Genomic DNA, 26,675 nt, shown 5'->3' with positions numbered 1-26,675 from the left:
TCTCCAATTTGTCAGGGTCATTTTAAATTCGAAACTAGATCACAATGCCATACGTTTGCTGAAATTTGGCCTGGCTGCCATTCTGTCATGCCAGGAGGCATGCCAACCTCCACCCCCATTTAAAAAGTAGAGGAGAAACTATCCTTTGGTCCGTTCTCCCCCCCCCCCCCAGCACCTATAACGGTAAGCTCTCATTTATATATCATTTTGAGCAAAAGCTTTGTGATTGTGGTGCATGTAACTGTGTAACTTGTGATTTTGTTTCCCATGTACTGCACCTTTAAATATTTGTCATGCAAGACAGCTGCCACTCTAGGATACTGAGTTGATGCAGCATGTTGCACCAAAGATACATACCAGGCTTTCATGGAGGCTTTTGTTTTGGTCTTTTTTTCTGTTTTTCTTAATCTAAAATAATCCATTTGTGCTGAAACTACTATATATGGCTGTCCTATGTGTATGGAAAAGCATCGTGAATAGAGACAGTACATCACAGAGGAGTTAAGTGACAGCAAGTCCATGACAGAGCTGGGAGTAGAACCCCAGATTACCTGACTCATTTCCTTGCTTTGATAGCATGAAAATTCCCCCAGATTGAGAATAAATAACCTCAGTACATGGGGATGTAACAGGAAGCAGCTAAAGAGACATTGCCAACCACAGGAATTTAACAGATACATAGTTCTTAATTTCTGCTGGTCATGAAGTCACAGGGACTGGTCTATGCCCCGGTCTATACCCAATCTCCTGGGAATGACCCCTTTAGTGTTCCAGGCCCCACAGACCTACACAGTTCCACAGAGGCAGGCCCCTGGCCTCCAAGACTCCAGTGCCAGCAGTCCCTGTTTCTCACCATGGCTCCCTGCAGTGAATCCAGCTGAATCAGACTCCTGCGGGAGGCTAGTACTGCATCCATTCAGGGCACAATGTTCTCAGTGAGTATTTGCAATGACACAGGCAGTCTTTTCAAAACAAGGTAACTATTTATTAGTCACCTGGGTACAGAATCTGAAAGTCCATAGGTTAGCACAGGGAGGCAGAAATTAAGCCATAATCCATCCTGGCCAACCCAATGCCATGATGAGCCAGACATGTTTTGATGGACTCCAACTCCAGCTCTCTCCCCCTGCCCCCTTTTGTCTCCTCTGGTCTGGGCTCCTGAGTCCCTCCAAAAATACCCCTCTTCTTCCATTCACCTGACACCTTGTTCTCCAGCTCAGTTCACAAATCCCGCTTGCTGGGGTTTCCCGCTGCTAGGTGTTGATTGTTCAGTGGTTGGGGCATCTCTTTGTCTTGCTGGACCTTCTGTTTTCAGCCAGTTTTTTAATGACTCTACTCACCCCCCCCCCCCCCCCGACAGCCAGGTAACACAGATGACACCTCTGGTCTCCTGCCCTGTTCCAAGAGCAGTGCTAACCTTTTTGCACCCACGGGGTAGCAATGCAATGTACAGAGGGAAATTGTGGCATGCCTAGGATTCATAAAAATGTAACAGAAAATTCTCACTGTGTCACCCTGCTCTTGACCCTTTGAAACTCTCTTCAAAAGCAACAGTTTCCCCTTACTAGTTTTGGTTTGTCTGTGTCAGGCAAACACTGGTAGTTCCACCCCAAGGAGCACAAACCTCCATAGCTTTTTTGCTGGTCATAAACATAAAGGAAAGATGAAGACTAGGAAGAGTCCAATATGGCTCCATCAGGAGCTCTTTAATTACCTGAACATCATAAAAGAATCCTACAAAAAGTGAAAACATGGACAAATTTGGCCTGTTTGGGTTTCTTGCCCTTCTCCCACTCCCCTCCTTTTGCAGTCTTTCTGGTGCCCTTGCTTACCATAGATATTTATTAATTGTACTATGGTATTGTCAAGATGACTCAGTGAAGATCAGGACTCCATTAAACTGAGTACTGTACGTACGTGTAGTAAGAAATGGTTCCTGCCCCCAAAGAGTTTACAGTCTAAATAGACAATACAGACAAATGGTGGGACAAAGGAAATATTATTCCCATTTTACAGATGGGAAACCGAGTTACCAAGAGATTAAATGACTTGTCCAAGGTTGCACAGGAGGTCTGTGGTAGGGCTTGGATATGAACCGACATCTCTCAAATCTCTGTCCAGTGTGTCTTAACCCCAAGACCATCTTTCCTCTCTAATATTTATAGATTTCCATGCTTTTGTCTCCTCTAGTCTGGACTACTGTATATGTTTTGCTTAGAACTGCCCTTGAAAACCACCTGGAAGCTTCAGCTTGTGCAGGATATTGCTGCCTGTTTCCTAAGTGTGCTGGGTCACCATGAGCATATAACACTTGTGCTTTGCACTGGCTCATGTGGTTTCTCAGTGCAATTCAAGGTGTCAGTTGTGTTCTCTAAAGCCCTAAATGGTCAGAGGGACAGCTTCCTGAGAGTCTGCATCTCCTCTTATGTCCCATCATGAATGGTTAAGAATGGCTGGGGAATTCTTACTTTTGGCCCCTGTGCGTAAACTCTAGAGGACAGCCAGCATACTTAGCTGAATGCCCACAACTGTGAAACTTGCTACTTCTGTCCTTTTTCAGCACCTGAGTTTGGAAGGCTTCAGGGCACACTACAAGGAGCAGTCATGTAACCAATCCTTTTGTGCCTAGAGGAGTCAGTGCTGAGGATTTGATTTGGTGGTGGGTGGCCCATGGTTTTCTGGCTGCTTTGTTGTTCAACTGAATCATCATAGAAGAGAATCAGAGTGACTATAATCACAGTACAGCAATGCCTTTCTAAAAGGACATTTGTGAAATGATTAGGCCTCATTGTCTACAAGAGAAAAACATGCAGAGGAAGATCTATACCAGAAAAAAAGAAATTTCAATATATTTGAGCACTTTCCAAAATCAGGAAGTGTAGTTACTTCTTAAAAGGTCTCATTTTCAACAATAGAATGTCAGTTACATGGTTCCGTTTTCCAAAGCAAGAAATGTTGTGTTTTTTAAAGTCTGATATAAAAATTTAGGCTTTATCATATCATGTAAAGATATGTATTAGGAAGATATTCATAAATTGAGTAAAGTTTAAAAAGAAATTCAACATTCGTATTTCAGAAAAGTAGGAAGAAGCCCATGACTATTCAGCAAGGCATGGTTAAAGGATTAGAAAGCATGCCTTATAGCCAGTGGCGGATTAGCCACGGGGCCAGCAGGACCCGTGCCCAGGGGCTCTTGCCAATTGGGGGGGCCCCGTAAAAATGGGTGCCCCCACACCCTGACCAGCTCTGCCCACCCAGCTCTCTTGCCAGGAAGTGGGGTTGAGGCTTGGGGGCTTACCGAGCTTGCCCTGCTCTGCCCACTCACCCGGCACTCCAGCTGGGGATTGGGGTCGGGGCACAGGTGGCTTGCCAGGTTTGCCCCGCTCTGGCCGCCTGCCCAGCACTCCAGCCAGGGAGCGGGGTCAGCATGCGGGGGCTTCCCTTGCCGGGGCAGGAGTACTGGGTGCATAGAGCAGGACAAGCGCCCACGCCCTAACCCTGCTCCCCGGCAAGAGTGCCAGGTGGGCAGAGCGGGATAAGCCCCTGCGCCCCAACCCCGCTTGGCGTGCCAAGCCCCCGTGCCCTGACCCTATTTCCTGGCAGAAGTGTGCGGGGGAACTGCAGGCAGAAGGGGTGGGGAGGGGCCCCCACTTGCTCTGGCCCAGGGCCCCACAAAACCCCAATACACCCCTGCTTATAACAATAGACTCAAAGAGCTCAATCTATTTAATTTAACAAAGAGAAGGTTAAGGGGTGACTTGATTATATTTTATAAGTATTAGGGATGTAAATATCCATTAAAAAAGTTAACCGTTTAAATAATTAACATTATGTCATTTAAATGGTTAATCGCTTAAAGGGAGAGGGGCTGGGGCTGCTTGGGCCGACTGGGGCTGCTCCGGCCAGCCGGCCTACGTGGGCTGGGAGCTAACGGTTCGGGTCAGTTAACTGGTAAGATTAATGCTTACCGGTGAACCGTTTAGTATTTTACATCCCTAATAAGTATCTACATAGGGAACAGAAATTTAATAATGGGCTCTTCAGTCTATAAGAGTAACATGATCTAATGGCTAGAAGTTGAAGCTAGACAAATTCAGAATGGAAATTAGGCATAAATGTTTAATATTGGGAGTAATTAACCATTCTCCATAACTGACAAATTTTTAAATCAAGATAGAGTGCTTTTCTAAGAGATAGGGTCTGAGAATTATTTTGGGGAAGTTCTATGACCTGTGTTGTACTGGAGGTCAGACTAGATGATCATGATGGTTCTTTGTGGCCTTAGAATCTATGAATCTGTGAACAAAATCAATGAAATGTAACAGCAGCAAAGAGGTAGCTACTCTACAGAGTTAGAAGGATGGGTTAAAATGTTAATAAACATGCTGATTTAGACAGAATACAAAGCATGGATCTACAGCCTCGATGTCAGCTAGAAAGGAAAAAGAAACTATACTGCTAACCTGTCACCCAAATTTTTAATTAAAAAAAAGTACACATTTGCTCATGAGAAATTATAGTACTTTGATAAGGTACTTGATATTTTCTCAGTAAAGCTGTTCTGTTTAAGTACTCAAGGATCAGTCTTGGGATCAATCTTACTCAATATTTTTATTAATGACCTTGGCACAAAACATAGCAATGTGCTAATGAAATTTGCTAATGGTACAAAGGTGGGAGGCATCGTCAATAGAGGAGGATCAGAATATTTTACTGGAAGATCTGGGTGACCTTGAAGACTAGAGCGACAGAAATCAGATGAAATTTAACATTACGAATTGTAAAGTCATGTACTTAGTCTGATAATAAGAATTTCTGCTACAAGCTGTGGCATTATCAGTTGGAAGTGACAGAGGAGGAAAGAGACCTGGATATATGGATTGATCACAGGATGACTATGAGCCAGCAATGAGATGTGGCTGTAAAAAAGGCAAATGTGATCCTAGAATGTATTAGGCAAGGCATTACCAGTAGAGAGATTAATGCCCTTGTACAAGGCACAGGTAAGACCTTATTTGGAATATTGTTTACCATTGGTTCTCAACCAGGGGTACATGTACCCCTGAGGGTAAGCAGAGGTCTTCTAGGGATACATCAACTCATCTTGTTATTTGCTTAGTTTTACAATAGGCTACATAAAAAGCACTAGTGAAGTCAGTACAAACTAAAATGTCATACGGACAATGACTTGTTTATACTGCTCTATATACTATACACTGCAATGTAAGTACAATATTTATATTCCAATCAATTTATTTTATGACTATATATTAAAAATACGAAAGTAAGCAATTTTTCAATAATAGTGTGCTGTGACACTTTTCTATTTTTATGTCTGATTTTGTAAGCAAGTAGTTTCTAGGTGAGGTCAAACTTGGGGTACACAAGACAAATCGGTCTCCTGAAAGTAGTCTGGAAAGGTTGAGAACCACTGCTGTATGCAATGCCCATGTTCAAGAAAGATGAATTGAAACTGGAACAAGTACAGAGAAGCACTATTAGGATGATCAAGGAAATGAAGGGCCAATCTTATTAGAGTAGATTGGAAGATACCAAGTATCATTTGATATTTTCTCAGTAGAGCTGTTCTGTTTAAATACCATCAGAGCAATCCAGAAAATCTTTTCAGAGAGTTTGGGGAGGGGAAAGGAGCTAGGGTGAGAGCAAAAGGAAGTTTTCAATAAATCTATTAGTCTTTAAGGTGCCACCGGAAAAAAATAAGTTGTTTTTGTAGATTGGAAGAGCTTGGCTTGTTTAGTCTTGTGGGGGAAAAGAAGACTGAGCGGGATATGATTGGTCTCTGTAAATACATTAGGATGGTAAATACCAGGGAGGGTGAAGAGTATTTAAGCTAACGGACAATATTTTCGTAAGAACAAATGAATTCAAACTGGCTATGAACAAATTCAGGCTGGAAGTTAGAAGGTTTCTAGCCATCAAAAGGGTGAGGTTCTGGAACAGCTGTGTTGTTTCCCCTCACAACAGCCAAGTTGTGGTGGGAAACAACTTAATTAGTTTTAAGAGAGAGCTGGACAAATATATGAGTGCACTCATGTTACAGGATTGCTTGTGATGCTAGAGGGCAAGGCTCAACAGCCCTGGAGCTCGCTTCTAGTTTATATCTTATTTTCCTAAACCTTGTGCTTCAGAGTTTCAGTGAGCCAGTGGCAGGACTCAGGAAGGGGACACCCCCCACCATGTATTCAAGGAGGCTTTTTTTCTTTCCTTTCAAGCATCAGGCGTGGCCACAACTAGAGATGGGGCAGTGTGGGCTGGTGCTCTGAGGTGGCACCACTTATTCGCTCTCTCCCGTGCTTCGCTGGCTGGTTCTTGCTCACATGCTCAGGGTCTAACTTATTGCCACATGTGAGGTTTGGAAGGAATTCTCCCCCAGGTCAGATGGGCAGAGACCTTGGGGTTTTTTCGCCTTCCTCTGCAGCGTGGGGGTGCAGGTCACTTGCCAGGATTATCCAGGTATATCTCAATCATTTCCCTGTCATTGCAGGGGCCTCTGGCACTGAGGCACCTTTGTCCCTTCTATTCTCTGCCTATGGCACATAGTCTAGTCTCCTGAGGGCTCATTTACTTTGGTCTCATTTTGGTCGTTGGGTTTAGTGTGTGGGTGTTGGTCGCCTGGGATATACAGGAGGTCAGGCTAGATGATATAATGGTCCCTTCTGCCCTTAAAGTCCATTACTCTTAACAACTGAAAGGGAGGATAGTCCTTATGGTTTAAAACACAGGATTGGGAGTCAAGAGATTTGATTTCTGTTTTCTCTGACCTCCGTGTAACCTTGGGGAAATTGCCTAGTCTGTGCCTCACATTTCCACATCTGTTGAATGGGAACAATGACATGACCCACCTGCCAGGGTTGGGAGCATCTCTGTGGCAGATACTATGAAAGTGCAAAGAATTATTAGATATATTTGAGGGCTAAATACTTATGTACTTTTATACTGTCTTATAAATTAATTGCTTGTGTGACATTTTTATGTGATGTGAAAGATGACCATATAAAAATTAGAATATATAATCATATAATGTACAATGACTCCTTCAAGCAGCTAAGCTTGTTGTCTTCCTTTGCCTAATGATCACTGCTTACGCATCTACAGAGAGACACATTAACATGTATGAAAGGCAAGTAGAACTCTTTGACGAAGAAGAAATTTATATAATCAGTTACCCCTTGAAACAGCACAAGTTAAATTTAAAAAAAAAAAAAATTTCATTCAGCCACAGACTATTGTCGGCGAGAGTAGCAAACAGATCAATAACAGGCAGCAGTTACTATGTCATGCTGTCTATGGAGGCCTGTAATGGAAAGGACATGATTGAATTGCTTAAATGTTATTTTGAGTCAAATATCTGACTCTGTCCTTTCAATTTTAATTGTGCATATGAGCTATTGCAGATCTAATGAAAAATCTGGTACAGACTGTCCCAAGGCCTATTAGCTAGGTGGTTTAATGATTTCCTTATAAGGGTAAGCTTCCAGAGTCAGATTCTTCTCTGTGTGATTGCCTCTTTGTGATGATCTGATAGTACAATAGACCCATAAAGCCTACAGATTTAGCCAGTTCAGGATTCCCTTCTACCTTTAACACCTCCCTATGCTACTCTCTGCCTGGCCCCTAGTGTAGGGGGCTCATTAGGGGAAGTACCTACAAGGAGCAGGATATGACCAGCGCTCCATTGTGCATTCTGAGTTTGCTCTAAACTACACAGTCACCAGTGTGGTGCAGAACTGCCTCCTTTGTGCCTTCTGCCAAAACTGTGTCCAGTGTGTATTGAGTACTGCTGAGAATCTAGACCCCAATCTCTAAGGCCTGGTCTACAGTACACGATTATGTCGAATTTAGCCGCGTTAGGTCAAATTAAAACTAAATCCATCCACACAGCCAGCCCGGTTTTGTCGACTTAAAGGGCTCTTAAAACCGGTTTCTGTACTCCACCTTGGCAAGGGGAGTAGTGCTAAAATTGACATCGCTGTTCTGGATTTGAAGTACTGTGGACGCAATTCGATGGTATTGGCCTCTGGGAGCTATCCCAGAATGCATCATTGTGACAACACTTTCAACTCAGATGCACTAGCCAGGTAGTCAGGAAAAGCCCCAGGAACTTCTGAATTTCATTTCCTGTTTGGCCAGTGTGGCGAGCTCATCAGCATGGACGGAACGGGAGGTACTGGATCTGATTGCTGTATGGGGAGAAGAATCCGTGCAGGCAGAACTCCGTTCCAAAAGACGAAATGCCAATATATATGTCAAAATCTCCAAGGGCATGGACAGAACCCTGGGCTGGGCTGGGCTGAGCGGGGCCGGCGGCCAGGACCCCGGCTGTCAGGGGCCGGTGGCCGGAACCCCAGACCAACAATGGGCTGAGCCGCTGAGCCCGCTGCTGGTCCGGGGTTCCAGCCGCTGGCCCCGCTCAGCCCACTGCCAGCCTGGGTGAACGGAACAAAAATCAGCACGTGTGCTGCAGGTTGCCGACCCTTGCGTTAAATAAGCGTGATGTGAGGAGGTAGGAGCGCAATGAGAGGAGGCAGGATGCAATGCTGAGGCTAATGGAGGAGCAAACTGACATGGTCAGGCGTCTGGTGGAGCAGCAGGAAAGACAGCAGGAGCACAGACTGCCGCTGCAGCCCCTGTATAACCGCCTGCCCTCCTCCCCAAGTTCCATATCCTCCTCACCCAGACGCCCAAGAACACGGCGGGGGAAGGTTACGGGCACCGAGCCACTCCACCCCAGAGGATTGCCCAAGCAACAGAAGGCTGGTATTCAATAAGTTTTGAACTGTAGTGTGGCCTTGTCCTTCCCTCCTCCCCTCATCCAACACCCCACCTGGTGCTTCCCTCCTCACCCACCCCTCCCGGGCTACCTTGCGAGTTTTCCCCCCCATCCCCTATTTGTGTGATGAATTAGTAAACAATGCATGATTTTGAAACAATAATGACTTTATTGCCTCTGAAAGCGGTGATCGAAGGGGGGAGGGTGGTTCGCTTACAGGGAAGTAGGGTCAACCAAGGGGGTGGGTTTTCATCAAGGAGAAACAAACAGAACTGTCACACTGTAGCCTGGCCAGTCATGAAACTGGTTTTCAAAACTTCTCTGATGCTCAGCACGCCCTGCTGTGCTCTTCTAATCGCCATGGTGTCTGGCTGTGTGTAATCAGCCGCCAGGCGATTTGCCTCAACCTCCCACCCCGCCTTAAACGTCTTCCCCCTTACTCTCACGGAGACTGTGGAGCGCACAGCAAGCAACAATGACAATTGGAATACTGGTTTCGCTGACTTTTCCTTTCACTTTTTAACCATGGTCTTTGTATGATTCTTACAGAGAGTAAGAGATGGAGGGAAGGGAGGTAAAGAAAGTGGGGGAAGGGGACAGAGCAGGAAAAAGGAGTGGGAAAACACCTGAAGCTTCTTGTATAGCACTAGGGGCTCAGAGTGAAAGTTCCCCAGGGGTGAAGGGCTCTCAACCTGCCCCTGCTGAATCCTTGGTCTAGGACTTGCTATAACAATGTCCAGTTCTTTGAGACCTAGTCAGGAAAGACAACTCTTTCTGCAGCCCCTGAGATTGGAGATTGGGATTCCTGCCCCCTACTGCAGGCTTTAGATCCTGTTCTGCTCTCCTCTGATCACCGCTACACCATCCGCAGCGGCTTCTCACATTGAACAGCTGCTGGGTCCATGCTTTGAGAGAAGTCTGTGTCCATGTCCTCATCACTATCGTGATCGCGCTATCGTCGCCTCCTCACCTGCTTTTGCAGGTTCTGCACATACTGCAGGATAATGCGCGAGGTGTTTACAATGCTCACAACTGCAGCGGAGATCTGAGCAGGCTCCATGCTTGCTATGCTATGGTGTCTGTGTGGGCAATCCAGGAAAAAGAGCGCAAAATGATTGTCTGCCGTTGCTTTCACGGAGGGAGGGAGGGGTGACTGATGACATGTACCCAGAACCACCTGCAACAATGTTTTTGTCCCATCAGGCATTGGGAGCTCAACCCAGAATTCCAGTGGGCAGTGGAGACTGCGGGAACTGTGGGATAGCTACCCACAGTGCACTGCTATGAAAGTCGACGCTAGCCACGGTACTGTGGATGCACTCTGCCGACTTCATGCGCTTAGGGGACACACACAATCGATTGTATAAAATCGCTTCCTAAAAATCGACTTCTGTGAAATCGACCTAATTTCGTAGTGTAGACATTCCCTCAGTCTAATAGGCATGTATTCAATGTTCATAATGTTAATTCTGTGACACATTCAGAAGCATGTAGAATATATCTTCATAAAACCCAGCCAACCAAACAAAAAAAGATAAGTAAGTTGGTTTTTACCTTATGGCTATGCAGCTCATATGGCAGACCTCCACCATCTGTGGGATGACCTGCTCAGTTATCTTTTTTCATATTGACTTTCCAAAATCATCCAGGACAGGCAACAGAATTTACTATACTAGAACAAGGGGCTTTTAATTAAAAGGTCTCTGTGTCAACCACTGCCACTTGAAAATATTTTCTTGTGCAGATTAGAACAATTAGGGATTTAGTGATGGGATATGGATCCTTTCAATTTCAACTGCTGGTTTAAATGTGCTGTGCCATAGTTTGGTAGCGTCCAAGAGATTTTACCATGCGATAGCTGTTCAGGGAAATGAGTTGGTGGTCTCAGTCATCTTCCTAATAGGCAGGTGTCCACATGTGCAAAATCACCACTTTTATTGGGGATTTGTTGGCAGTCCCAGCAGAGAGGCCAGAGACTGGTCATGGACAGTGAACTCTACTCTAAATCCTAGAGGTGGATCTTCCAAGTCATGGCTAAGGCACGTTGACAAGGCCACAGTGTAGGGACAGCTGGCAGTGCCTATTTCTGTGCTGTGCTTGTCTCATAGATAGAGACTTATATTCTCCAGAACATTCAGGCCAGAATCTTTCAGGAGCACTAAATCCTCTGTATAAATCAATCCTGCGTGGGATAGTCATTGAACTAGGTTCGTTAGTCATAAAACTGCCGCAATTAGGTACAAAACAGGTATTGCATTGTGCTAAGTGTTAAACCCAACTGAGAAGAGCTGATATTAAGCATATTGTCTGTAGTGAGGGATGAGAGCTCAGAAAACTCTGCTTCCTTGTCTCCCGTAAGAGTCTCTGGTGACTTATGGGGGAGAGACTGAAATTGGGGTCCATCCCCCTTTCTGCTGCAAGAATTTTTTTTGTCCTTCCCCCAGTTGCTGAAACACCTAACTAGTCTATTTATTTTTCCTATACCGTCCATCACCACGATGAGCATTGTAGCATCCCCATAATAAGGGCCCTGATCCATCCAGCTTCCAAACATTCCTAATGTTGAGTACATTTAAGTAGGTTATAGAAGTCTGCCTGAGGTCTCACAAGCCCCCTCAACAACCTGGCATCACCTCGGGAAGCTGACTGTGCCAACAGATAGAGAACCTCGTGATCCCTACCTGTCTGTCTCAGCTGCTGGCCTTTCTCACTCATCTCCACATCACTGGATGCCATGACAGCAGGACTAGCCACTCAAGTACATACCCAGGGTCCCGGGCAGGCTTGTACCGGTTGTTCTGGTGCCCATGCTGCCATGGCTTCACTGTTATTATAATCCAAGCTAGCTAGGTCTAAACTAGCATGTGTATGTCTACATGTGCTGCAGTCTCACCTCTGATTGCAATGTAGACATACCCAAAGAGGCTGGCTGAATATCCTAGATACTCCCTTTACACTCAAAATGATAATGGTACAAAAGCAGCACATTCTTTACCTGCGTGGAATGAAATACACAATGTTTTAAGCTCTCTGTAGCTAATATAGATCTTTCTAAAATTGTATCATTTGTATAGAATTGTACGGTTTGAGTGCTCGGCCTCAAAAAGGTTAACTATTTTTGGTAGCCTGTCTTGATCTTTAACTCTGCAGCTCCAGAGTTTACTATGCATAAATGGGTTTGTCTAGACTGGGAAGATTAGGTCATGTTTCACAATTTGCTAGCTAAGATGATGTTAAACAATATTATGCACTTTGTGTAGACAAGGCAAATTGTATTTTAAAAATGTGGTGAATGGTTGTGGTCGACCCTTTGCTTCCCCCGCTAGATGACAACAACCAACTAATGAATTTAACGCCACTTGCTTTGTCTAATCTTGGTGCAAAGTCTTTTAAAAATCATGTTAGCTAAACGCGTTTTGAAACACAACGTCTTTTTACTAGTGTAAACATGGTCTTGGTAGGATTAGAGAAGCAGCTGGTTTTTTTGGCCACATCTACAATAGGGAAAAAGTTGTGTTTTTAACACATTAGCTAAATGCATGTAAACATCCTAGAGTAGACCAGGCAAGTTGTAGTTTAAAACTTGTTAGTGCTAGCTCCGGGGTCTCAAACTCGTGGGCCATCTGTGGCCCGCGAACCTCCCCAATGTGGCCTGCAGGGCTCCAGGCCGGGTCTCTCCTTTGGCCCCACCTGCCGCCCCCAGGTGATTTACAATGGCCCAGGGCCCCAGCAGCTCAGGAGCTGAGCGGCGTCTGCCTGCTTGCTCCATGTGTCTGCCTGCCCCAGGGTGGAGTGGAGCTGTGCCTCCGCACGCTGCCCCTGCCCCGAGTACCCCTGTGGCCAATGGGAAGCTGCGGGCGCGGTGCCTGGGGCCCCCCAGCCCACCCCACCTTGGAGCCCCAAGTAAGTGCCACACCCTCCGACCCCCTCCCAGAGCCTGCACCCCAGTCCCCTACCCCAGACCACCTCCCCCAGCCAAACTCCCTCCCAGAGCCTTAGGCAGGTTGGGGGGTGAAGTTTGGGGGGGGCGGAGTTTTGGGGGGTGGGTTCTGGGCGGCATGAGTGACATTATTGGCCGGCTGGGAGGACTTGAGGACTGGCACTGGGCCTGAGGTAAATTGAGTGTGCACTAGCTCCTTCTCGGGTTGACCCCTGCCAGCTAATATGTTAAAATACTGCTTTCCCTCTCTATGCTAGGGTTTTAACAAGCTTTAAAACCACACCTTTTTTCCCAGTGAAGACATGGCTTTCGAGGGTAAGGCACAGGACTAGGAGTCAGGAGACCTGTGTTCTATTCTGTTCCTGACTCTACCCACAGACTCACTGTTTGATTTGGACAAATATATCAATCTCTCTATCATAGATTCCCCATCTGTAAAATAAGTCTTCCCTGTCTATCAGTGGTGTTTTTTGAGGCTAAATTCATTAGTATCTATACAGCATTATGAGAGATCCATTTATAGAATGCGCTTTAGAAGTGCACTCAGTGTCTGGGTTAATTTCTGTCTAAGATGTTTGTTTCTTGGCTTGGCTTGGCTTGTGTTGAATTTTGGAGACATATGGGGAAGCTATGTTCTATGAGCCCAAACCCTGAGAGAGCATTTCACCAAAACAAAGTCTCTTGTGATACCAGTCCTACCACAGAGAAAGGGAGCACTGTTTTTCAGAGGATAAGGGAAGTGCTGAGGTCACAGTGTCTAGAAGGGGGAAAGATATTGCAACAGCAGTGAACTACTGTCTCCCTTCTCTTCAGTTCCTCAGCTAAGGATAGATGGCTGGTCACAATGACCTTGCATTTACATAGCAACTTTCATCTAAATAGATTCCAAAGCTCCTCACAATCTTCTGATTCTGTAATTTGTTTGCAAACAGAAATGGCTTTATTCATCACTGAAATGCTCCCAGCTCTGAGTTGGAACACAGCAGTTGTGCAGTGTTGCTGTGTTGTTTAGGTGAGGAAGTGAAGAGGAATATCTAGCTGAAACTGCAAGGAGAGTGTAAGAGAGCAGAATGTAATTAACCAAGCTAGAACTCTGTTAGGACACTAGGGCTAGCTGCCTTATCTTTCCAGAAGTGCCACAGGAGATCTGTCTGTGGATAAGAGTCAATTATGATTGCCCCAAAAAGTTTCATACAGGAAGCTCAGTGATTTATCTCGATCAGTCACTTACTAATAATTTTGTTCTTACAGGGCTCAGTCCTGGAATGTATTGAGCATTTTCTTTCCAACACCTTTGAAATCAATAGGAGTAGAGAGTGACATGATCAGGTGCATATAGCACCTTTCACATTTGTCATTTGTGTTGCTCAGAATCTGTTGGGGTTTTTTCCAGAACAGTGCCCTGGTTACTGTAAGATGCTGAGTTGTAGTTAACACTCAGAATGTCTGTTGACAGTGAGGAATACTGTTTGCTTAGGGCAGGTCTTCACTACCCACCGGATCGGCAGATAGTGATTGATCTATCGCATCTCGTCTAGACGCGATAAATCGATCCCCGAACGCGCTCCCTGTTGACTCCAGAACTCCAGTTCACAAGAGGCAGAAGCGGAGTCGATGGGGGACCCACCATCGTCCTCACGGCCAGGTAAGTCAACCTAAGATACACCGACTTCAGCTATGCTATTTGCATAGCTGAAGTTGCGTATCTTGGGTCAACCCCCCACCCCCTCCCAGTGTAGACCAGGAGTGTCGTTGACTGTTATTATTTATTATGTGTAGCTTGTAAGCACCCCAACCATGGACCAGGATCCCATTGTGCTGTATAAACACAAAACAAAAAGACAGTCCCTGCCCCAAAGAGCTTGCAATGAAGTGTAAGCAAGAGACAACAGATGGATACAGACAGACAAGAGTACGAGTAAACAATGAGACAGTACTGGTCAGCATGATAGGCAGTCGTCTCTGCAACTAGCAGCCTAGTCGTTGTCAAGTTTTTTTGCAAGCATCACAGAAAAGAAGAGCTGTACAGAGGGATTTGAAGGAGGATAATGAGGTAGCTTTGCAGATGTTTCTGCAGAGCACCTCGCATGTGTGAGGGGCAGTATGGGAAAAAGCACAAATGTGCTTGTTTGAAAATTTAACAAGTGGATGACAGAGCAGCTGATAGCCATGCAGAAGAGGGGTTGCAGATCACAGCCTTCTGCATATACCCTTTGTTAGTGTGGATTTGAAGTACACCAAAGAGGCAGGTCTGTGAGGAACCGTCACTCGTGCTGCAGACTGCTCTAGGGGGAACTCACCCCCTCGGTATAGGACTTCCAGCTGCAGTGGAACCACAAGAACTGGCTAGGATATGGAATGCGATTTAAAATCAATCTACACAGGTTCCTTGGAAGCTGCAGCTGGCTTCCTAGACAGCTGCTTGTGACCTGACTCTATGCTTGTATCGTTTAAAGGCATGATGGGATTGTCCCCAGTGGAAGAATTGGGACAGAGAGAATACATATGGGCTGAGAGTTTCCGCAGTGGGGCTCGCATACCACATTGTGCCATTGTAATAACACAAGAAATGCATACTACTGCTGTCAGAGAATCTCTCCAGTCTTTTCTGCTTAGGTTACGTCATCAGTGGTTTAGAAGGGCAGAAATATATTCCAAGCTGAGCCAGCTACCCTTCTGTATCAGAAAAAAGCAGGTGATCTCTGTTTTTCCATCCTTCACCTCTGCTGTAACTGGCAGCTGCAATACCAGGTTTCACTCTGTAGCATCAGTCTCATTATCTCTGAAACCATCAAACAAAGACATTTAAAAAACTGGATATAAAATGAGTGACTTAATAAACACGCTGTCGATGAATAATTTAGGGTGTTTCTTGCTGCTCTGCTCTTCTTTCTACTGCAAGGCAACCTGAGCAGAATTTTTAGCAGTTTTGTTTACTTATAGTCTGAGAAAATGCACGGTAACCAAACACTGGATTGTTTTTTAAAAACTGAAATGGTTGAGTGCAAGAGAACGGCATTGTGATAGGGAGCAAGGGAGGGAAAGCCCACACAAAGCCCCTCTGTGCAGACTCTGGATGGAATGGTTTTGGAAGATGCCCAGATGGAATTGAGGGGCTCTCTTTGCAGGGGAGGGGACTAGGCAGATACCTGATCTGAAATCTGCTCAGGAATTAAAGGAACATTAACCCAAAGAGCAAGGACGGCTGAGGAACTGGGCAGGGATTTAGGAGATCTAGGCTCATTTTCCAGCTTTGTCACACATCCCTGTGTAACCTTGGGCAAGTTACTTAATCTCCCTGTGCCTCAGTTCTCACTCTGAAAATGGAGATGATACTCTTTTCTCCCACCCTTTGTCTGTTGTGTCAAGATGGGTTGTAAGCTCTTAAGGCAAGGACCGTCTCTTAATATACATGTACAGAACCTAACACAATGGGACCCTGATCTATTACAAACAGTAATATTTCCTCCCAATAGCTTCTACACCTCTTTCAGAAAGGGGCAGTGCACTGCTATGTGGAAAGCAGCCAATACCTTCATTGCTCCAAAGGAAGACTTATTGCTGGATAGGAGGAGAAGGGGATCTCTGGGGGTGGCCCAGAATCAGTGAGATGGATCTCTGGCATCCCCAGGATATGTTCATTGCGCACCTCAACAAGGCTGCAAACTCCTTTTGAAGGGAGCAAGATGGCTTAGCTAGGTGAATCTTATAGAATTTTCTGGTAGTTCTTTCCTCTTCTGCATTTCTTTCTTTCTGTGTGTGCGCATGTGTGTGATGGGAGGATCGAAGCCAGAAATGACCAGACTTAACTTTCATCATCTTGGACCCTGCTATCTTTGTACACTAGGCAAACTCTGAATTTTCCTAGCAAGAGAAAAGTTTGTGGTGATTTCAGGAACAGCTTCTTTGAACTTTATGCACATACACATGTGTGTATGTACAGTGAAGCAGTTTTATCAGAACTGTTTGTGTGAGTGTAAAATTTTGCTTTTCTCTCTTTCTCCTAAAATTCAGAAAGAAGAAATACCTGCCTATATTAGAAAAGGAGTACTTGTGGCACCTTAGAGACTAACCAATTTATCTGAGCATAAGCTTTCGTGAGCTACAGCTCACTTCATCGGATGCATTGGATAAGCTTTCGTGAGCTACAGCTCCCTTCATCGGATGCATTGGATAAGCTTTCGTGAGCTACAGCTCACTTCATCGGATGCATTCAGTGGACTGAATGCATCCGATGAAGTGAGCTGTAGCTCACGAAAGCTTATGCTCTAATAAATTTGTTACTCTCTAAAGTGCCACAAATCCTCCTTTTCTTTTTGCGAATACAGACTAACACGGCTGCTACTCTGAAACCTGCCTAGGCAAGTATCGTTATTCATGTTTTACAGGTGGATAAATAAACCCACAGGGTGAAATCCTGGTTCCATTGAAGTGAATGGCAAAACTACCACTGACTTCACTGAGGCCAGAATTCACTGATAGAGTTCAAGTGGCTTGCTTAAAGTCATTGTTGTATGCAATGTTGTAGCCATGTTGATCCTAGGATATTAGAGAGACAAGGTGGGTGAGGTAATATCTTTTATTCGACCAACTTCAGTTGGTCAGAGAGACAAGCTTTTGAGTTGACACAGAGCTCTTCGTCAGATCTCAGGACCCAGACCTGAAGAAGAGCTCTTTGTAAGCTCGAAAGCTTATCTCTTTCACCAACAGAATAAAAAAAGATTACCTACCCCATCTTGTCTTGCTTACAGTCATACATTGAGTCAAAACAGATCTGAGAATGGAACTCAAATAAAGTAACTAATCAATTTTTTGAAGACTGAGTACATGAGGCTTGGCTACCTCTTATTTTTCTTACACCCTCATATTAGTTGCTGTTTGCTGCACGCTCCCCTTTCACCTGTCAGTGTGTAATTTACACACCGTTTGCAGACCTACTGAATTCCAAATCATTGAGTTATTTTACCATTTACATCCATATTCTGACCAACTTACATCTCATACAGAACTTTTCATTTACATCACCACTGAATTTAGCTCAGAAACTTGCATAAGAATTACACCTGTTTACTCCAGATCTGAATTTGGCCATTGTTTATGGCAGATGCGTTCCTCAATAATACAATGGAATAACTTTGTGAGAAGTCATTTAGGAGCCAGCATTGGAATTGCTCAAGTGTAGACCAGAAAAGTCCAGGACAAGTAGAAACGCTGTCTGGGCTAGTAAGTGTGTCAAGTTTCCTGCCCACAGAACAGGAAGTCTGTGGGCGGATTGAGTGATATCAAGCCTGCAGCACCATTAGGCTGCCAGTCAGAGAGAAGATTGGCTGGAGGGAATCAGTGAGAGTGAAGCAAAGAGAACTGAACTGCCTGAGGGAAGAGGAAAGATAATAGGCTGAGTAGCAATTTTTCAGAGACTTGCAAGCTTAGGCAGCAGCTGCTGAGGTTACAATACAGAGCATGGTTTGATTTTAAGTGGGCAAATATAGCTCGCAAAAGGAACATGGCTTTAATCAGAGTTCAAAGTCTTTCATTTTTTACCAGCAAGGCAAGCAATACTTGAATTTGTCAACCAAGTAAGAGCAGACTTTATAAGAAAATAAACTACAGTTTGATTACTTGCTCCTACTGCTGCCAAACACAATCTGATACATTTTTCACAGCCTTGCAATTGCATACTTGACTGCTGCTCCCTGGGGCAGGCAATTTAAATTGCAAATCAATCCTTGACTCTCACACTGCTTTAAACACACAACTATGTGTGCACAGAGTTGGTTGATTTAAAAAAATGAAAAATGTCTGGAACACGTCAAACCACCCTAGTTAAAAAATTAACCTGAATCAGCAGAGGGCAATACTGAGGGCCTAAGGCCAAGTGAGTTTAATACAAACGGGACAGAAGATTATGCTAAAGAATATAAGGAATTTAGATATAAATTCTCATTCCAGAATTTATGATAATCTACATATCAGTTGGCTACATGTCCGAACGATTAAAAGTTTTTAGTGGAATTTTCAGAAAGCACAGGAAGTTTTCTGGTAAGACTTGGCAGTGGGTATTAGATCTTTATTATTGATTCCCTACATGTATTTGACCTCTCTGCTGCTCATGTGGAGTGCATGTAAACAGAAAATGCATCACTTTGTCAACAAGAAGCTCCTATTATTAATTGCTCCATAAAATAGAGGAAGAGAACCAAGTGTTTAACATGGAGCCTGGTTTCAGTTTTTCGGATTTTTGAAATACTTTTCAACTGGCAGGCCAGAGCTGAAGCATCTTGGAACAACTACGCTAACACCCAACCAAATGAAAGACTTTGTAAGGACAACAAATTAGTCTCCTTGGGAAGTATCTCAGGAATACAAACAGAAAGCTTATCACTGCAGTTGCTGATGGCTAAACTGATGTCAGATCTATGCAGATTGGGAAACCGCATAGCAGACTTAGATGGTGTAACCCTGTGGGATAAAAACCAGTTTAGACATTATAGTGATTATTATAGAAGAGCATATCTCAAAACTGGTTGACCTGAATTTAGAAGGAGCAGAGGTGGATATGGGCTGCTCACATGGTGTGCAGGCCAAGTTCAGACAAACTGCTCCTCATGGTGTTGTGCACTGCATCAGTCGTAACCATTAACTTGGTATTCTGCGACTTGGAAAGGATTATCTTTATCCTAAAATGTGACCTTATTTTCAAAGACATTTCAAGTTTTTCTATTTAAGTCCCAAAAGATGACCGGAACGTCAAGCTCTTTAATAGATTGAGGCCAAAAGACACGACTGTGATCATCTCGTCTAACCTGAAGTATAATACATGAATTAATTCTATCCCTTGCTGAGACTTCTGAGAAAACAAGGAGTGGTGTCCAGAGCAATGAAGACTATGATCAAAATTATCATTTGGATTATATGGCAGAACTAAGTCAGGATGTTGCCACTTGACGTAGAGCCATTCTTAAAGAGATCAAGACAGGTATATTGTGGGCATGGTGGTTTTCATGATGGCCTCAATCACCATTGATATTGAAGTCACTTGCTTTTCAAGATGATCTCTTGGGTTTTTAAACTTTACAAAAGCGTGAAAGTCTATTCTGGAGCTCATGGCAATGAAAGACAATCGTGGTCATTGTGCTTCTTAATTATCCTTGTGAATGGCAAATTTGAAGGGGCAAACATTTCTGTATTAGGGGCAAAGCAGCAAAAAATTAGATCTATAAGTAGGCTTGGATTAGATTTTTTAGTAAATGTCAGTAAACGTTAATTTCACTGTACACATACAAACCAATGACAAATATTTCTATCGATGATAGAAATGTACAGATAGGCAAAGTAGGATAAATGCTGCTTGAGAACGTCTGTTTGATTTCGGGTATTTATTTTGTATATTTTGCATAAGATGTTGGCAATTTGTGTTTTAATGGCTATAAAGCTTTAATGTTTTGAATCTGAACATTAAATAATTGCCTGCCCCCCCCCATTTCCTACAACTGTGAAAATTTAAAACAATCAAAATAGAAAAAATGCTTAAATATAAATGTTTATCTGTCAAACCTTTTTTAAAAATTCAAATAGAATTCTGCCCATCTTATCTGTAAGCTTGAAATCGACTTTGAACAAATTGGTGCTTGATTCACTAGGGTATTGGAACCACCATTCACCTGGAGTGAAACCACATGATGGCCTGATTATTTTAAAAAAAGGACCTGTTGTGGATAGACCACTTTATATAGATCTTGAACAGGAAGGAAAAGATAAGTGCCTGATGTCAGTGGCTGCCTCTAGAATTACACTTAACTAGAATCTCATGTCCACAACAAATGACAATACGCATGCATGTTTAACAACGCTTTTAACCACCTGCCTTTCTGGCCACATGGGGCTAGCTCATCTGTACTGAATGCTTAATCTACTTGGAATCTGTATTTATGGCTGGAAGACTTTATCTGACACTTGTTACAATTCTGAATTTAAAAAAAAATACTTCCTGCATTCTTAACTACAAAGCCATTTAACCTGAAGTGTTGAAGCAAAAGTAACCAGCCCTCTCATCATAAAGATGTTTGTTGTTTTCAGCCTGTTTTTGACAATTATCACTACTAAAGGCAAGAGGAAAAATGCAAAATCTGTGCTCCGTAACTCCCCGTCTCATCTAGGAGAAATGAGTCCATAGAATTTGCAAATTATTTCACACGGGCAAGGTTATTCCTGCACAGTGAAAAGACGTATATATAATGGAGAGAATATGAAAATAGGTATATATAGCATGTAAAATATAAACACTGAGAACTGGAATAAATAGAATGCTTTTCGGTTTTCTTAATTAAAAATAAAAGAGGACCATATACTCGAGTGTCTCTCTTGGTATTAAAGAGGCAATAGAAATGTATTGTATATGTAACCATAAACATAGGAAGCAATAAGCATATACCTTAAGATCTGCACTAAGGACTGTGGCTATGTCTGCGCTACAGCTTATGTTGGCATTACCCATGTCGTGGAGGGGTGTGAATAATCCATCCCCTTGAGCAATGTAATTTACACCGAATAGCACTGCCCACACCGGTGCTTATGTCCGTGGGAGAGCTTCTCCTGCCGACATAGCTACCACCCCTTGCGGGAGCTGGAGTAGCAAAGCTGACGGGAGAATTCCCTCCCATCGGCTTAGGATGCACTAGCTGCACTACACAGCTGCATCGGTGCAGCCGTGCCACCGTAAGCTCTGTAGTGTAGCTGCAGCTTGAATTGTGTGAGCAATGCCCCGTCGGAAATGACCACTTAGGAAGCATCCTCAAGATTTTCCAATACTTTTTTTAATGTTTAACTAAAGATCAGCTGTTTTTGTGTTGTTTCTTTGTACTGTGCCTAGTATACTGGGTTCCAGAGGTGAGTTCTTTGGTGTTACTACAATAGAATGAAGAACTAATAATTAAAAGGGAACTGTTTTTTTGTTGGTCCCTTGTTTGGTCACTTAGTGCAAATTGTCTTCTCTCTGGTCACATATATTAACTGAAGGCAATAGGAATCTATTTAGATTGCTCAAGAAGTATTATTATTATTTTACACTAAACATACAAGCTGACACAAAACTTGACTCAGTGAACTATGATCTAATGCAGGCCCAGGAAAATTAGACTTAGTACAATGACAGGTTTCAGAGTAACAGCCGTGTTAGTCTGTATTCGCAAAAAGAAAAGGAGTACTTGTGGCACCTTAGAGACTAACCAATTTATTTGAGCATAAGCTTTCGTGAGCTACAGCTCACTTCATCGGATGCCATGAGTACAATAGGTGCCATGAATTTGTGAGAAAGATGAGATGAGAGATGTATTGCAAGCAGCCACTGTGGAAAGGCTTCCTGGAGGAAGTTTGGAGAAGGATTGGGAGGTCTCAGGGTGCTAAAGAAAAACCAGACTTCCAAGCATAAGAGGCAGTATGGGAGAAGGACAGATGCAGGGCACTTAGAAGGGAGGCTTGCGAAGTGGAGTAGGAAGAAAAGAGAGCTGAGATGTAGGCTACAGCAAGACTCTGCAGGGATGTAAAAGTGAGGACAAGGAGATTGAATTTGATGAGAAAATTGAGGGGAAAATGCTGAAGGAATTCAGAGAAAGAAGGGACATGTTTGGAACAGTGGGAGAGGAAAATTATTTTAGAAGCAGCATTTTAGATAAGCTGGAGGGGGAAAGGTGTGAACATGAAACTTTGACTTTCAAGTCTGCCTCTGAGCTAATTCTTGCTGAAGTGGTAGCTAACATTTTATGGCTACCGAAATATTTGTAATGTCTTTCTGTCTTTTCAAGTAAAGTTTAAAAAGCCTGGGGCTCTCTTCAAGCTTCTAGCGGCCAAATTGTTGTTGCTCTCTGCCAACTGGGATCAACAGTCATCTCAAGCCAGGCTTCACTTAAGTACAAAGCAGGTGCAGTAAACTTGCATGTGATTTTTGTTCCCTCATCAATCTCAGGTTACTGGCAATCCCAAAACGTGATCAGGTTTAGGAGGTTTTTTTCTTAAGAGAATCTCTTAGACTTTACTCATAGGTGTAGTTTGACATCTTTGTTTGGGTGGGGCAGCTCCAGTCAGGCCAATGGGGCTGCGTTGAGGGGGGGCAAATTCTGCACCTGCCCAAGACTTGCAGTTTGCAGGGGGGAGGGCAAAGCCCATGACTTTATTAGTAAGCAAAACCTTGTAAATGCCATTGAGATGAAGAGTGTCTTCATCATGTGTGCTCCTGTGTCCACAACTAAAGAGTAAAGCAATAACTACAAAGTAACCAGTAACCTAACACTGGCATACACACAGTAACAATGGGGAAATGAAGCTTCTCATCAGAAAGTGGTTTGAGCCAGATTCAATCCAGCTATAATATGGTTTAATGGCTTTTCAAATGGGTACCTGTTAACTAAATTACCATTCATATTAATTAATATTTCAGAAGTATGTGCAGGCCTCAGTCAGGCTGGGGTTTGTTGTCCTGAATGCCATCCCTGCCTCAATCTTAGTTTAAGACAAGAAATAACAGGTGGGTGAAACTGTAGTGTGGAAAGCCAGAGTAAGAGTAGTATGAGCATGTTTTTTCAGAGACTAGCTGTGTGCACAGTTGATTGGTATGTGTATATTTTGTTAAGACAAATCAGCCGTTCAGTAGCAATAGTCTCAGCTCATCAGCTACCTGACCCCTCTCAGCTGGTGGTGTTCTGTAGTCATGAAGGTGGAGGACAGGGCAGTGGCATTATGGTGGCTTTTTCAGGGAATATATTCCATGCCTAAGGGATGGAATGGAAGGAAGCTCAAAGGTGTTTGTGGGAGAGGCAGACAAGTGGTGGTCGATCCTGCATTGTTGGCAGAGCAATAAAATAATAGAGCAGGTAGGTATGGCTGGGCTACATTGTGAGAGGCCTTGAAGGTAAGGGCAAGAAACTTTTATTTGGCATGGTTGAGACAGGATTCGTATGAGGTGGGGGGATTGACATGGTCACAATGATGGGACAGGTAGATGATTTCAGCAGCAATGCTTTGATTGGACTAGAGTGGGGCAAGGTTGCAGTAGCCATGATGTGAGATGAGCACCTTGGGGTGTGGACAGAGAGGAAAGGTGGAACTCTGAAATGTTATGAGGGAAGAAAGGGCAAGATTTTAGATATAGCCTGAATATGTTGATGCCTGAGGTTATGGGGCTGAATGATTGGGAGGAAGCTAGATGGTGGTGTCCACAGTGACAGAGAAAAGAGGACGGGGGAGGAAGGGGCTTGAGGGTGGATCAGGAGCTCAGTTTTGACAATGTCAAATTTAAAGTGAAAATCTGCTTCCTTCAGGCTGGAGGAGAGCTAGTGTAGCACTCTGCATTAGCTAAGTGTGTGTGATCTTTTCATCTCTAGTGACTCGTCCATGTAGTGGATAAGAGCCTGCTATGTATGCACAGCTAATTCCATTAGTTCGTGTGTTAGGTGCTTATGCATATATTGTGGAAGGTCCTGAGTTCCGTCCCTGCTGACAATCCCTGGTGGTTTCATAGTGATAGACACAAGGAGCTTAGTCTATTTAGCTTAACAAACAGAAGGTTAAGGGGTGACTTGATTATAATCTAGGAATATCTACCTGTAGAATAGATATTTAATAATGTGCTCTTCAGTCTATCAGAGAATGGTATAACATGATTCAGTGGTTGAAAGTTGAAGCTAAACAAATTCAGATTGGGAATAAGGAATAATTTTTTAACAGTGAGAGTAATTCACCAATGGGTCATGGTGGATTCTCCATCACAATTTTTGAATCAAGATTGGATGGTTTTTCTAAAAGAAATAATTTAGGAATTATTTTTGAAAGTTCTGTAACTTGCGTAATACAGGAGGTCAGATTAGATGGTCCTTTCTGGTCTTGGAATCTGTGAATTACACTAGGTTCATGTCAGACTGTTTTCACCCTTCGGTTCCCATCCTAGTCATGGCTTTTCAGTCACATGCATACATGAAGTCCAAGTTGGAACTTAACTCTTAATTTTCATTTTTGATATACTGTACATATATTAATCAACATACAATGAATAGTTTACTTGATACGTGTTTGTACGGTCTATGATGTAACATGGCTATAAGGTTCACACGGTGTTAATATTTATATATTCAATAGGAAATAGCCCGTCACCTCCGACCTGGAACCCTGCGTGCCATCTTTGGTAAAAACAAGATTCAGAATGCTGTGCACTGTACAGATCTACCAGAGGATGGACTTTTGGAGGTAAGGTTCAACAATTCTACACACCCTTTTTATAACCGGGTTTTTTAAAATTAGAAAATAAACCTAACCATTTCTGGAGCTATTTAAAATGTGTTGTGTTTAGAGTAATAGTACGGGAATCTAGTGATAAGTTAAAAATAAAGCAGCTGGTGACTTTATTAAGAGAAATTAATTCAACTACACGAGCAAGCTGGAGGCAGCATTCTAGTTCATTATGTTGCTTGAGAACTCCACCCATACAGTTTTCTCAGGATGTTTCTGAACAAAGTAGTGAACCAATGTCAGAAGCATTATATCATCAGGACCCTCTCATTGGCTGGACCTATCCTGAGGGCATGTCTAGCAATGTGACAAGTGCATAAGGTTGCAAAAACTCCTCTTGGTGATCAGCTTTGTTTTAGACAAAGGGGGTTCGGGTGCGGCAGGGGGCTCAAGGCAGGGGGTTAGGGGGCTCAGGGCAGAGGGCTGGAGTGCAGGAGGGGTTTGGGGTGCAGGCTATGGCTCGACACCGCTTACCTCGAGCGGCCCTGGGGTGGCAGCAGCAGGCCCCACGCTGCTCCCAGAAGTGGCCAGCATGTCTGGCAGTGGCCCCGGGGTGAGTGGGGAGAGCAGGCAGCTCTGCCGTGCGCTGCCCTTGCTGCAGGTACCATCCCCGAAGCTCCCATTGGCCACGGTTCCCTGTTCCCGGCCAATGGGAGCTGCAGGGGTAGGTGCCTGCAGGTGAGGCCAGTGCATGGAGCCCTCTGCCCCCTTCCTTCTTCCCCCAGGGGCCACAGGGAAGTGGTGCCGGCCACTTTCGGGAGCAGCACGGGGCCAGGGCAGGCAGGGAGCCTGCCTTAGCCCCGCTGTGCCATGCAGCTGGCAATCCCGTGGGCTGGATTGAAAGCCCTGATGGGCCGGATCCAGCCTGTGAGACGTAGTTTGCCCTCCCCTCCTTTAGATGATCATCAGAGAAAGGGTTTAACCCCTTAAGATAAACCACCCAGAGCTGACAGGCATTTCAATATATCTAGGAGACTTTCATGTATATTGTTAAACAATATGGGCCAGATTCACCAATTTACCCTGGCTGCTTTTCATGAAAGAAGTGGCACAAAGAAGCTGGAGTATACTAGTGAATATGGCCCTGCTTCTCCTCAATGAATTTTAAGGCTGAAGTTCTATCTCAGTGTTTTGATTGCATGAACTCAGACATCACTGTCATGGTTCATGATGTCCTCTGAATCCGCAGTGCATTCACAGACTTAAGCATATTATTTCATAGCATGTTCATTCTTATTTTAAGCATGTGCTTTGCAGTCCATAAACATTCCTCTTTTTCTAAATTACTTTTTTATCATTGGCGCATTTGCCCTCACAACATGGCTTTGCAGCTGTCAATTGTTTCTTCAATGATAGTTTGAGCTAAAGCAACAATAATGAAGACCATCAATCCAATGTGCATTTTTAATGTAACGAAACAGTGAATACTGCATTGTTTCCTTGGCAAGCGGACATTGTTTTATAAATTACTAGAGCTTTTCGATTCCTAGAATGCATACATTTCTAACTCTTCTTTTTAATCTCAGTTTTGTAGTTAACTGAAAACCCAGCTAAGCAGAAATAAAAAAGAACCTCTGAAGGGTTTTATGGTCCTGGTACATACAACCACTTTACTTGTCATACCTGATGAAATGGTAGTGATGTAATATGCATTCGCGTGATCCTAGG

General features: G+C 43.8%; 1 protein-coding gene across 2 annotated transcripts in view; it reads left to right on the top strand.

Annotated features, from left to right (window-relative positions):
- NME7 (NME/NM23 family member 7) overlaps positions 1 to 26,675 on the top strand; it is a 169,711-nt gene that overhangs the window by 119,509 nt on the left and 23,527 nt on the right. For both annotated transcript variants that reach the window (XM_073308141.1, XM_073308130.1), the window contains one exon: positions 24,858 to 24,965. In XM_073308141.1, the coding sequence (XP_073164242.1) occupies positions 24,858 to 24,965 (108 nt within the window). The remainder of the gene's footprint in view (positions 1 to 24,857; positions 24,966 to 26,675) is intronic.

The sequence above is a fragment of the Lepidochelys kempii genome, chromosome 1, assembly GCF_965140265.1.
Source record: "Lepidochelys kempii isolate rLepKem1 chromosome 1, rLepKem1.hap2, whole genome shotgun sequence".
Lineage (NCBI taxonomy): Eukaryota > Metazoa > Chordata > Testudines > Cheloniidae > Lepidochelys > Lepidochelys kempii.
Note: the sequence above shows the minus strand (reverse complement) of the source record. Positions and strands in the feature narration are given on the sequence as shown.